Source organism: Delphinapterus leucas, chromosome 16, assembly GCF_059928025.1.
Source record: "Delphinapterus leucas isolate spDelLeu-1000000601 "Yukka" chromosome 16, BTC_Dleu_Yukka2, whole genome shotgun sequence".
Taxonomy (NCBI): domain Eukaryota; kingdom Metazoa; phylum Chordata; class Mammalia; order Artiodactyla; family Monodontidae; genus Delphinapterus; species Delphinapterus leucas.
Window position 1 is genome coordinate 60,640,322 of NC_143144.1, and position 13,332 is coordinate 60,653,653.

Here is a 13,332-nt window from a genome sequence, read left to right on the forward strand (position 1 = left end):
AGGCTGGACTATCCATCTAGTGATCAGAGATGACCCTGCCCTTGATACCTTAAGAATCTACAACTATACATGGCAGCACGATGGTGGATTCTCTGGAATTTGCTCAATGTTGGAGTCGGAACTCTGGTTCCCAGGGAGGGCGAGTACCCCAAAAAGATTTGAAGCCAAGTGGAATAGCAGCCGGGGAGGTCCCAGACCTGCTCTCACGGCTGGATTCTGATACTTACTCCCAGATTCTTCCTGTGCTGCTTGCCCCCTACCATCCTGAGGGCTTTAGAAAGTGCTTTAGAAAGGGAGGATCTCAGAGCAGCAGCTACTTCAAAGGCAGCTGTGGGGCAGGAAAGCCTACAGTAGTAGTCCCAAGGAAGCCGTCCAGAGAAGGGACCATAGGCCAACTTCCCAAAGGTCGGCCTCTCCATGATGCTCACCTGGTCTGTTTCAGAGCCTGGCCCCAGCAAGTTCTCTCCCTTCCAGGCACCAGACCACAGCAGGAACAGATTCCTCCCCAGAGGAAATTCTCACGCAGGCTGGATGTAAACAACAGCCGGGTGAGGGGGAGGAACATGTGGAGGGGAGCTCAGCAGACGCAAGAAAGGCTCCCAGAGGAGGGGGTAGCTAAGGAGGTGGGGAAGCTGCTGGAAAGGGAACCAGCAAAGTAGGCACCTGAGGGCTCCAGAAAACCTGTCCATGTTTATTTCACACACACACCCTAAAGACAATTTAAACCAGATTGAAAATGAAAAGCTAAGGTGGTGACCCTGTAGTGCTGACGAGTCAATGGGCTGGAAGGCAGGGCAACGCAAACAGGTACTCCCATTGCCAAGAATCAAATCCACAAAGTGGTGGTCAGACAGCAGAGGAGTCAGCTCTGGATTCAGAAAATAGAAAAAACGTATCCCATTCCTACCCCACCCTAAGCCTGAGCTAACGGTCAAGTGCAGGTGGGGGCTGGGGACACAGATTTCTGAGCACAAAGGAAGCAGAACTGGCTCCCCCTACATCTGAGAGTTAGTCTGTTTTCAGAAGCCTAGGAGAACCACTGACCCCCCAGGTGTTGGCATCACCCTAAGGCTTACCCAACAGCTCCTGAAAATTAGTCAGTAGCCACAACTTGTAATCTCAATTGGAAAATGAGGGGTTGTTCAGAGAGCCCACCCTGGAAGTCTCCACATTTCTGAAGGTGTCTCCCTGTGCCCACCCATCCTCTCCCCAAATAAGATCATCCTTGGCTTGCCCATCCTGGCCCCTGCTGTCCGAGCTCCACTGAAGTGCGGCCTTCACCGAGAGACCTCGGTATCTGTGTTTTTCTCCAGCTTTGGGAACAGGCCCTCTACCCTCGCCCCCGCCTCCAGCCCAGGAAGCCTCATCGGTAAGGGGCAGTCAGTGGCTGCCCAGGTATGCATGGCAGCCTCAGGAGATGGTGGAGAATTCCTTGAGCAGGACTTCCTGGCTGAGTGTGTGGAAGGCCAGGTTCCTCCGGACGTTGGTGCTAATGGATCGAACCTGGGAAAAGGTGAGGGAAGGTGGGGAGGGGGGAGCACAGGCAGAGAGAAAACAGGAGAGAGTCCGTTACAAACAGCAGAGGGCAGTGCCTGAAGCACAAGGCCAAGATGCAGTGCTAGAAGTTTCTCTCTTAGGAAATGAACCCTTAACATCTATCATCCCTGCAGGTAAATGAGCAAACAATTCCGTGATAGTCGGAAGAAAAGAGAGATTGAGAGACAGGAATCCTAATGGATGTAAGCAGAGCGTCTGAGCACCCGATGAGGTAGAAACAAGCACAGACAGGGAAGGAGGGCTGAGGTCAGGCCTTTGTCCTTGCCTCGGCCAGGCCGAAGGGGCCCTGATCTGGTCAGTGGTCTAATGGAGGAGGAGAAACTGAGGCCAGAGGACTCATGCTCTGGAGCTACCTCCCTTTGGATGTGTTTTGAGTCTCCTCAATCTCCTTCTGTATTTATCTACTTTTCTGGGTTGGAAAGAACGGTTAGAGATGCAGCCCTTGTCTGTCATTGGATGGCAGGAGTATGATCCAAGGAGGCCAATAGCCAGAATCAGGTCATACAGCCAGTGAGTCCCAGTTGTGAAAGTAGGACCCAGGTTTCTCAACTCCTAGTCCAGCACTCTCCATACCACAAAGATGCCTCCCCACTTGAGAGGAAAGTCTAGCTGTATCCTTGCTATGTCCCCACTGCTCATGCTTTCTACCCACAGACCAAGAACCTTGCAGGAAGTCCCGCCTGTGCCAGCAGGAGAAAAGACCTGTGGGAAAGGGGTCAGAAGGCCAAACTCCCTGCTCTGAGTGGGTTCTAAGAGGAATCCAGCAGACTCTGGAAGGAAATTCATTCATGGGAAATAGAAGTGAACATCGAATGAGAGACAAAGCAGGGGAGGAAGGAGAAAAAGAATGTGTATCTGTCTTAGGCCCCAAAGCCCAGGGAGCTTTTCTTCAATTTCTGTTTTGCTATGGGAAACTTAATGAAGTCATCAGGCAGGAAGCAGAGGAAAGGGCAGCGTGGCAAACAGCAGGCAGCTCAAGCTCATTAGCTCCAAACCTAACCAGACCCTCTTTGCTTCCCTGTGCCAGAGGTACAGATATGAGGAGAAATGAGTAAGGCACAGGCTAGTGCCCAAAAGCCTCAAGAGAGCTGCTTGAACTCTCTCCTCCACAGTCCTCTTCATCTCCCAATAACTTGCTGAACACCCCATAAGCATACCGTACTCTGCTATCTTCTTACACTAGTGGCTTCCCTGTTCCCAGCTAACTCAGTCCAGAGTATATCTGCCTCACCTTGGGGAAACCCAATAATCCCAGGAATGCCATGTCAGGGTCAGAGTCGGGCTGGGTTTAGCACAAGACAGGTGATCTAAAATCTAGCACCTTCATCATGGACTGGGCATGGGTAAGTAAAAGCTGGGCTGATGCAAGTTCTGCCCCAGAAGTGGGAGGTCTGAGGACATGGGAAGTCGGTACACAGGCCTGTGTGCCCTGGTCTCAGCCCCCAGCCAGGATGATCATGCACAATCAGGCAGGTGGAGTGGCAGGAATACAGGGAGACTGGGCTTTTCCTGAGAGTATCTTCTGAGCACAGGACAGGACAGGGACCACCAACAGGGTAAGTCCAGTTCTGTGGAAATGCTGACTGGGAGGTAGAGTAGGAGGCAGAGCAGATGTTCACTGGCTGCAGGTGGCCACGGGAGGGGGCTGCAGAAAGCTGAGTGACTGGAAAGTGGGAATGGGGGCAGGGAGTGAAGACTGGAGAACTAGACTGGAAGGGCACTCAGACCAGGACCCAGTTAGGAACTTAGGAAGAAGTGATTACATAAGGAAGAGAAGAATCAGTTACTCTCATTAGTTACTCTGAGGACAGGATAAGGAGTAATGAGCCAGAGCTGCCACTGGGAACACACGTCAAACTCCAGGCCCAGCTGGAGCTGTGCAAGGGCTGTCATCATGGCTGCAGAGGAGAGGTGGGCACTGCTGCCTCAGGCCTCTCACCCTTCCCAGCCTGGCACCAGCACTCTGGGGAATATCTTCAGCTCTCACTGCCTGGTCCTTCCTGGACTGCTTTGGGAGATAAGTTGCAAACACAATCGAAGCAGGCCTCTCCAGTCTTATTTCATCAGCCTTTGCCCACCTGCACAGTAGGACCCAGTGGCTGGGAAAGGGCCCTTAAGAGACACAGGCAGAGGTGGAGGCGGGGCACACTCACCAGCTCTTTGAAGAAGGCGGCTTCCTTGTGCTGCTCGGAGTAGCGCTCATACTGGTCCAGGCCATCTTGCAGCTTCAGTGTGAGCGTGTCATAGTTGGCTCGCACTACCTCTAGCACCTGGGGAAGTCAAGGGCCAGGTGGGGCTTAGTCCACACGAATCCTAGGTCATTTGCCCCCACGCCCCTCCTGCTGCCCTACTGCGTTGCATTCAGTCTGAGACAACACCCTCAAGAGACCTTGCTCACTACTTATTACCCTGAAAAAAGCCTGGCCACGGGGAGTGATTCCTCAGGTTTCTGGGGCCATGTTTTTGTTTTTGTTTTAATTTTTATTGAAATATAGTTGATTTACAATGGTGTGTGTTTCAGGTGTACAGCAAAGTGATTCAGTTATACATATATATAAAAATATATAGGGAATTCCCTGGTGGTCCAGTGTTTAGAACTCCATGCTTTCACTGCCGAGGGCATGGGTTCAAGCCCTGGTTGGGGAATTAAGATCCCACAAGCTGTGTGGCATGGCCAAAATATATATATACACACGTATATACATATTCTTTTTTTACATTCTCTTTCATTATAGGATATTACAAGATATTGAGTATATAGTTCCCTATGCTATATGGTAGGTGGGACCAGTTTCTAATCTCTTCCATCCCCTGCCTTTCCTGACTAGTCCAGCCTGGTCACCAGGGCTGTTTACTGTGGGTATGGTAAAGAAGCATGAGAAGAAGTGACAGAATAGTGAGTGTCGGAGCCCCTCAGTATCCCTGATACCGAAGATGCGTTCTCAGCCATATCCTGCAGCTTTCTCTGGCCAGGCTGTCAGTTGCTGAGTAAGACTTTGCCAATGTCTCCTTCCTTTTCCTTTTCTGGGAACCACATTTCTTCAGTCCTGGGATGTTCCTCAGCACCATCTGCCACTTGTTTTCATCTCCCAATGCCAACTCAGTCTTCTTATCCATTGCCTGGATGGAACTTTTCGGGCATCCTAGCCTTGGAGTGTAGGAGACACTTTCTAAACTAAGCTAGAGCTTATCTCATCCTCTTTTGTTCTAATGAGGGCTCCCTCCCCTACTATGCCTCTGCTTTCTATGGGGGTGGATTCAGACCTCCACTAATTCCAGGAACCTTGGATCTCTGTGGTTCCAGAAGGAAAGGACTACCAAAGCCAGTCCTGATATGACTTCGGCTTAACAGACCATAAATCAAAGACAAGGACAATCAGTTACAGCACGAATATTTAGAGGTGAACTAGCCCAGCTCCCTGCTGCCCACTATAATGAAAACTATTTTGTATATATCATGTCTATTATTAGCAAGACCAGACTAGTATTTAGAGAGTGTGTAGTACTATCTTGCCAGCTTGAAGACAATTATATTTGGGTTATACAATGATTAGTTACATCAGAAGATGTAGATCTTCTACATTAAGTTGGAAGAAGTGAGCTGGGTAGAAAGGAGAGACCAGGAGAGTGAATAAATTTTCACTGTGGCAACCTGTGTGAGAGCTATTTTGCAATTTGATCTGACCTGGGAGGGAAGTGTATGACCTCATGGAGAGCTCCCAGCTCAGTTGGGAGTCTTGGGAGGAAGGAGTGTGATGAGGGAGGCTTAGCTCCAACAGAACGTAGGGGTGAAGGGAATAAGCTAGAGTCAGGACTGAGCACAGGGACTGAGAATGGATTCCTGAGGGGTACAAAGGTGCCTCTGGGCTGTTCCCTTCACCAGTTCAGTCTTGTGCCAGAGAAGACTTCACCTAGTGGCAAACACTTCTGCCTGCCAAGAATTCCTGAGGAGAAAGTAGGGATGGAGAACACAGGCTTGTGTTCCTGAGTTTGGGAGGGACAGCTACGTCAAAGGTCTGGACCAGATTCAGGCTCTTTTCCTCCAGACACCCGACTCCTCAAGGTCACTTTGCTAAACTATGTCCCACAGACTCTAGCATAGGCTGGCTCCTTTGCTTCTAATTCCATTTGTCAGCTCTGTCGGCAAGAGGACCAATACCCAGCAATGCCAGTCACCCACGAAGTAATCTGGCCCCCTCATGCACGTGGGCTGTGCTAGTGGCTGAAATATCTACGGCCAAGGTCTTGGCTCAGAAGTAAATGGCTCAAGCCCAGAAAAAGGCAAAATTCCAGAAAAAGGCAAGATGGAACCAGCTCCCAGGAATCAGGCAGAATAAAATAATACATGCTTTTCCAATCCCTGAACTCTGGGCAGCTTCAGCAATGGCTATGACCCAGCAACCTGGGCTCAGCCTTTCCTAAGGGGTGTCAGGTGCCAAAAGACAAATACCATGCTAAAGCTAACTCCTGAGAAGAAGAAACAGCACATCAAGAGATGCAATGAGAGCCTCAGGCAAGGCCGCCCTGTTCACCTGGGCTTTCTCTCTTCTTGCCAGGGCAGACTGGAAGGTATAAGATATCGCTCAGAACAGGGATTTTTTCTTTCCCAATAAAGTTGGCTTTTCCTGTAAGAGCTTAGTTCAGTTTCTTGCAGGGAGGTGAAAGCAGAGAAGGCCCCTGAGCTATCAGCTCCTTGGAAGGAAACCAGAGGCCTGGCTGGACTTTGTGCATGATCTCAGCTCTCCCCTTGTCCAGACATTGCCCAGGGTCATGTTCTCCTTCCCTGGCCCTTTCTTGTGTTCACCTAGCCCCTGCCATTTCCTGCCCATATCACTTCTCTTAAATTTCCAAGAGAAGAAAACATTCTAAGCTCAGGTCTGGGCCCCAGCCCATTCGGAACTTCAGAGCACTAGGGATACACTCCTCGTCCGGGATCTTCCTTTCTGTAGCTTAAGACTTTAGGAATATGTCCATTTGGGCCTCCCTCACACTCAACACTGGCCTGGGACATGGCAAGGGCAGTAGTTAGGCAGAGGGTAATATCCCAGAACCCTTGTACCTAAAGGCCTCAGGCTTTACCATAATTTGCCGCCTCAATTTCTGACTTCCTGGCAACTTCAAAGGCCTTTCCTAGGCGGGCATCCCTCCCTAATCAATCAGGTAACAGTCTACACCCTAGCACAGCCCACCTTCTTTCACCAGTTGTTGGGCTTGTGGGCTTCCTAGAGTCTTTCATTTTCTCTGAAAGGACCTCATCTGGCCTCTCACTCTTCCTCTACTTTCCCAAAGCAGCTCCTCCCCAGAACTGGTTATGTGTTTACTGTGTTTAATGTGTTTCTTTTCTCCCAGAAGCAATAAAGGTCTCTCCCTAACCTTGCAATCCCACCAGTCTAAGGACAGCCCTTCAGTGGCACTCTCACAATTAAGTGGCAGTCACGTGCTGGACAGCTTGTAAGGGGAATTCTGATGATAGAGAAGCAAAAAGCCAATTCTTCTTCCTCCATAATCCATATTTATTCTTCCAAATTCAGGATTAGTTAAAGCTAAACAAGAAGCACTGCAGGGACTTCCCTGGTGGCAGTGGTTAAGAATCTACCTGCCAATGCAGGGGACACGGGATCGATAACCTGATTCGGGAAGATCCCACATGCCGCAGAGCAACTAAGCCCGTGTGCCACAACTACTGAGCCTGTGTTCTAGAGCCCAAAAGCCACAACTACTGAAGCCCATGCGCCCTAGAACCTGTGCTCCTCAACAAGAGAAGCCACCGCAATGAGAAGCCCGTGCACTGCAGCAAAGAGTAGCCCCTGCTCACCACCGCTAGAGAAAGCCCACGTGCAGCAATGAAGACCCAATGCAGCCAAAACAAAAAAAAAAGCAATGCAAAGATGTTCTCCAATTAAAGACATTGGTGGGTCACAGTCTAGGTCTAGTTGTGCCTAGGCCCTGCAAAAGAATCTCAACCAACAGCTATTAATTTTCAAAATAACGTAGTTAAGAGAATGGCTCTAGAGCCAGCCTGCCTGGACTCACCCTAGCTCTACCACATACTAGCAGCAGGGTGGAGCTGGGTGAGCCCGTTTCCTCATCTGTAAAACGGGGATAATAATAACGTTCATCATATAGAAGATTAAATAAGGTAATATATATAAAGCGCCAAGTATACCGCTTGACACACAAGCAGTACGTAATAACCATAGCTGTTATTATTATTATTTTACACTGGGTTGAGAATCATTTCATAAGTTTATTTTATTTTTAAATTTATTTATTATTTGTTTATTTTTGGCTGTATTGGGTCTTTGTTGCTGCATGCAGGCTTTCTCTAGTTGCGGCAAGCGGGGGTTACTCTTTGTTGTGGTGCACAGGCTTTTCATTGCAGTGGCTTCTCTTGTTGTGGAGCATGGGCTCTAGGCGTGTGAGCTTCAGTAGTTGTGGTGCACAGGCTCAGGAGTTGTGGCTCATGGGCTCTAAAGCACAGGCTCAGGAGTTGTGGCACATGGGCTTAGTTGCTTTGCAGTATGTGTGATCTTCCCGGACCAGGGCTTGAACCCGTGTCCCCTGCATTGGCAGGCGGATTCTTAACCACTGCGCCATCAGGGAAGCCGTGTTATTATTATTATTCTTTCATTTTAAATGACTCCATGAATAACTGCTTTTTAGGACCTGAAATTCCAACCCCTGCCATAAATGAGCAACCTTTCCCTTCTCCCACTTTCTGGAAGAGATCTGTCTTCTACAGGCTTCCCAATGAGGGATTTCTGGTGGAGGAAAGAACACCCTGCTTTAGGGTTTGTGCTTTAGCAGGTACAGGCAGGCTAAGTGGCAGGCTCTCTCCTAAAGAAACAAACATGCTATTACTACTGATTGCCTCACTGAAATTGCATCATAGCTAGATTCTCAGCACCCTGAAGGAAGGCACCCAGTTTTACATTACAGATTTTCCACAATGCCTAACACAGTCCTAAGGAACAGTAAACATTCAACGTGCTTGTGGACTAATTTATTAACACTCAGGTGCAACCAAAAAGGAAAGGAATCTTTCATCAAGGTTGCACAATAGGGGAGTTCCCTGGTGGTCTAGTAGTTAGGATTCGGCTTTCACTGCTGTGGCCTGGGTTCAGTCCCTGGTCCGGGAACTGAGATCCCGCAAGCTGCACATGGCCTGGGGTGGGGGCGGGTGGGAAAGTCTCATGATAAGATTAGAATTAGACAGTACGCCCAGCCAGTGCACGGTTCTCAGCACTCTTTTTTTTTTTGGCGGTACACGGGCCTCTCACTGTTGGCCTCTCCTGTTGCGGAGCACAGGCTCCGGATGCGCAGACTCAGCGGCCATGGCTCACAGGCCTAGCCACTTCGCAGCATGGGGGATCTTCCTGGATTGGGGCACGAACCCGTGTCCCCTGCATCGGCAGCCGGACTCTCAACCACTGCGCCACCAGGGAAGCCCTCTCAGTACTCTTATAGGCTTCTAAAGCCCAAGTCCTGTCTTTAAGAAGCTAACAAGCAAATGGGGAATCAAGATAAACCACCATGTAAGGGCATACCCACATATATAAGCATATAAACAGTTGGGCCAGTAGAACTAAGTGTGGTTTGCAGTCCGCTGCATAACTGACCAGTGAATGGGCAGCCTGGTTGAAACAGTATCACATCTCTTAAGACAGGGAAAATTAAGGAATCCGAAGTCTCTTCTCTTTTGCCTACCACCTAATCCTACTCAGCTAATTCAGATTGCAAAATTCTCTCCAGGTGGACATAGCCTAAAAGAGTCATGATGACCAAGAAGACAGTTAATTATCAGGACAAAATATCAGCCATCCAAGAGCTTCAGTTTCAATTCTTGCTCTTTTAAGAGAGTTGAGGGTTGAATCTTTGTAAAGGATCAATGTAAGGCTGGGACTCTGGCCCAAGAATAGAAGGAAAAAATGCGGAAAGGGAAGAGAGATGTTTTAGTGGATTATCTTTAAAAATATATTAAAATGCTCACTACAACATATTGTTTCCAAAATCCACTCAAGACTCTCCTCTAGGACTTCCCTGGTGGCACAGCAGTTAAAAATCCACCTGCCAATACAGGGGACATGGGGTGGAGCCCTGGTCTGGGAAGATGCCACATGCCGCGAAGCAGCTAAGCCTGTGTACCACAACTACTGAGCCAGCGTACCTAGAGCCCATGCTCCACAACAAAGAGAAGCCACCGTAATGAGAAGCCCGCACACCGCAACGAAGAGTAGCCCTGGCTCGCCGCAAATAGAGAAAGCCCGCGCACAGCAACAAAGACCCAACACACCCAAAAATAAATAAATTTATTTAAAAAAAAAAACCTCTCCTCCAGTAACTGAAAAAAGAGGAAGGAAGGAAGAAAGAGAATGAAGTAAAATGGACAATGCATATGAACAGTTAATTCAAGGGAAGTTTCTCTGAAAAGTATATGAATTTTAAAAAATTTAGTTGGGTAACTCAGGGTATACTGTATATTTTAAAGCAGTTCAGGACTTCCACTTCCATTCATGATGGAGTAACTGAAAACTAGGAAAGACATACCTCTTTTCATACATTGTATAAAAGGCAGTTCAGGACAGGAATCCTGAGAGAAAGAAAATATAAGGTGAGCATGAAAATCTAAAGGAGACACACTAGAGCTTGGAGACACAGAGGTGGCTAGCACTTGTGAGGCAGGTTACCAGAAAGAAAAGAGTTAGGCAAAGAACAGAGCTTCAGAAATTTATGTAGGGTTCCCACTGAATCTGCTGCTGAATAAGAATCGCACGTATAAGGTAAAATTCAACCAGTTTGAACAAAAAAATGACTAAGGATCTGTAAGCTGAACAATTCCCAGAGCTCACACAGGACTGGGAGGTGTATGAATTTTGACTAAGCAGAATGAAAAGTACCTGTTGAGTACGTATGGCATTCAAAAGAAGCACCAGAACAGTCACACCTTAATTGTAGAACTAAACTAGCCCTAGAGTTAAAGGCCGCTATAAACCTACCTTAACAAAGATAAAAAGAAATATCATGGATGAAGGTGGTCAAAAGGTATAAACTTCCAATTATAAGATAAATTAGTACTGGGGATATAATGTACTACATGCTGTATGGTATGGTTAACACTGCTGTATGGTATATTTGGAAATTATTGAGAGAGTAAATCCCAAGAGTTTTCATCACAAGGAACACCCCATTCCCCGCCGCCTTTGTACCTATAGGAGATGACCAATGTTACTAAAGTTACTGTGGTAAATTTAAACAGTAGTATATGTCAATTATATATCAAGGAACACCCCATTCCCCGCCACCTTTGTAGCTACAGGAGATGACTAATGTTAACTAAAGATACTGTGGTAAATTTAAACAGTACTGTATGTCAATTATATCTCAATAACACTGGAAAAAAAGATCACCACATGAAAAAAAGGAGTTTCAAGAGAACATTGGTGTTCCACAAATAATTTGCTTACCTTCCTCAATAAAGTCCAACATTATTTAATAAAGATAACAAAATCCAGCACTTAACTATATAACATTCACAATGCCCAGTATCCAATAAAAAATTATTAGACACGTCTGGGCTTCCCTGGTGGCTCAGTGGTTAAGAATCTGCCAGCCAATGCAGGGGACATGGGTTCGAGCCCTGGTCCAGGAAGATCCCACAGGCCCCGGAGCAACTAGGCCTGTGTGCCACAACTACTGAACCTGCGCTTTAGACCCCGTGTGCCACAACTACTGAGACCATGTGTCACAACTACTGAAGCCTACGCATCTAGAGCCCATGCTCCACAACAAGAGAAGCCACGGCAATGAGAAGCCCGTGCACCGCAACGAAGAGTAGCCCCTGCTTGCCACAACCAGAGAAAGCCTGCGCACAGCAACGAAGACCCAATGCATCCAAAAACAAAAAAAAAACAAAAAAATCAGACACGTCAAGAAGCAGGAAAATGTAACTCAAAACCAAGAGAAACATCAATGAATAGAAATAGACCCAGAAATGAAAGAGATGACGGAATTAGCAAGGACATTTAAAAAGCTATTATAATTATGTTCAAGTGTTTAAAGACAACCATGAACATAATAAGGAACAAAATGGAAGGTATAAGGCACATCACAATAAAACTGCTGAAAATCAATGTTGAAGACAGAATATTAAAAGCAACTAGAAGAGGGATAAACACATTATGCACAGAGGAGCAAAGATAAAAATTCACAATTTTTGTCAATAACTATACAAGCCAGAAAACAATGGAATGATACAGTGCCAAAAGAAAAAAAACTGTTAGCCCAGAATTCTATATCCAGCAAAAATATTTTTCTGAAATGAGGGTGAAATAAAGACCTTATCAAACAAACAATCTAAGAGAATGTGTTGCCAACAGTCCTGCAACTAGAAGAGATGCTTAAAGAAGATCTTCTGGTAGAAGGACAATTATATTATCTGGATCTATAAATAGGAATAAAAAATACTGGAAATGGTAAATACACAGATAAGTGTAAAAAACTTTTACATAAATTTGAAAACTAGGAAAAAAGATAATTGACTCTTTAAAGCAAAAAATAATAACAATCTAATGTGAAATTCATAAGAAACCTAGAAGAAAAATGTCTGACAACAGTAGTACAAAGAACAAGAGGGGGACAAATGGAAACACACTATTGCAAGGTTATTATACATTACATTAAGTCCTGTAACATTTTGAAGGTACACTGTGGTAAGTTAAAGATGCGTATTGTAAAACCTAGAGCAACGACTAAAATAAGAAAATTAAGAGGTACAGGGCTTCCCTGGTGGCGCAGTGGTTGAGAGTCCACCTGCCAATGCAGGGGACATGAGTTCGTGCTCTGGTCTGGGAAGATCCCACATGCCGCGGAGCAGCTGGGCCCGTGAGCCATGGCCGCTGAGCCTGCGCATCCGGAGCCTGTGCTCCGCAAAGGGAGAGGCAACAACAGTGAGAGGCCTGCATACTGCAAAAAAAAAAAAAAAAAAAATTAAGAGGTATAGCTAAGAAGTCAATATTGGACATAAAATGGAATCATAAAAAATACTCAGTTAGAAACCATTTCCTCTAAGATCAGGAACAAGACAAGGTTGTCCACTCTCACCACTACTATTCAATATAGTTTTGGAAGTTCTAGCCACAGAAATCAGAGAAGAAAAAGAAAAAAAAGAAATCCAAATCAGAAAAGAAAAAGTACATTGTCACTGTTTTCAGATGACATGCTACTATACATAGAGAACCCTAAAGATGCTACCAGAAAACTACTAGAGCTAATCCATGAACTTGGTAAAGTAGCAGGATACAAAATTAACACACAGAAATATCTTGCATTCCTATACACTAATGATGAAAAATGTGAAAATTAAGGAAACACTCCCATTTACCAATGCAACAAAAAAATACCTAGCAATAAACCTACCTAAGGAGACAAAAGACCTGTATGCAGAAAACTGTAAGACACTGATGAAAGAAACTAAAGATGATACAAACAGATGGAGAGATATACCATGTTCTTGGATTGGAAGAATCAACATTGTGAAAATGACTATACTACCCTAAGCAATCTACAGATTCAATGCAATCCCTAACTACCACTGGCATTTTTCACAGAACTAGAACAAAAAGTTTCAAAATTTGTAAGGAAACACAAAAGACCCCAAAGAGCCAAAGCAATCTTAAGAAAGAAAAACGGAGCTGGAGGAATCAGGCTCCCAGACTTCAGACTATACTACAAAGCTACAGTAATCAAGACAGTATGGTACTGGCACAAAAACAGAGA

The 13,332-nt window shown here is 46.1% G+C and overlaps 1 protein-coding gene across 8 annotated transcripts in view; it reads right to left on the minus strand.

Moving 5' to 3' along the window:
- Positions 1 to 671: 671 nt before the first annotated feature.
- ARMH3 (armadillo like helical domain containing 3) overlaps positions 672 to 13,332 on the minus strand; it is a 178,014-nt gene continuing 165,353 nt past the window's right edge. For 6 of the 8 annotated variants that reach the window (XM_089898096.1, XM_089898101.1, XM_089898099.1 and 3 more), the window contains one exon: positions 3,834 to 12,519. In XM_089898096.1, coding sequence (XP_089754222.1) covers positions 12,229 to 12,519 — 291 coding nt within the window. In that variant the 3' untranslated portion in view covers positions 3,834 to 12,228. The other 2 variants (XM_089898097.1, XM_022568962.3) reach the window with 1 other exon arrangement.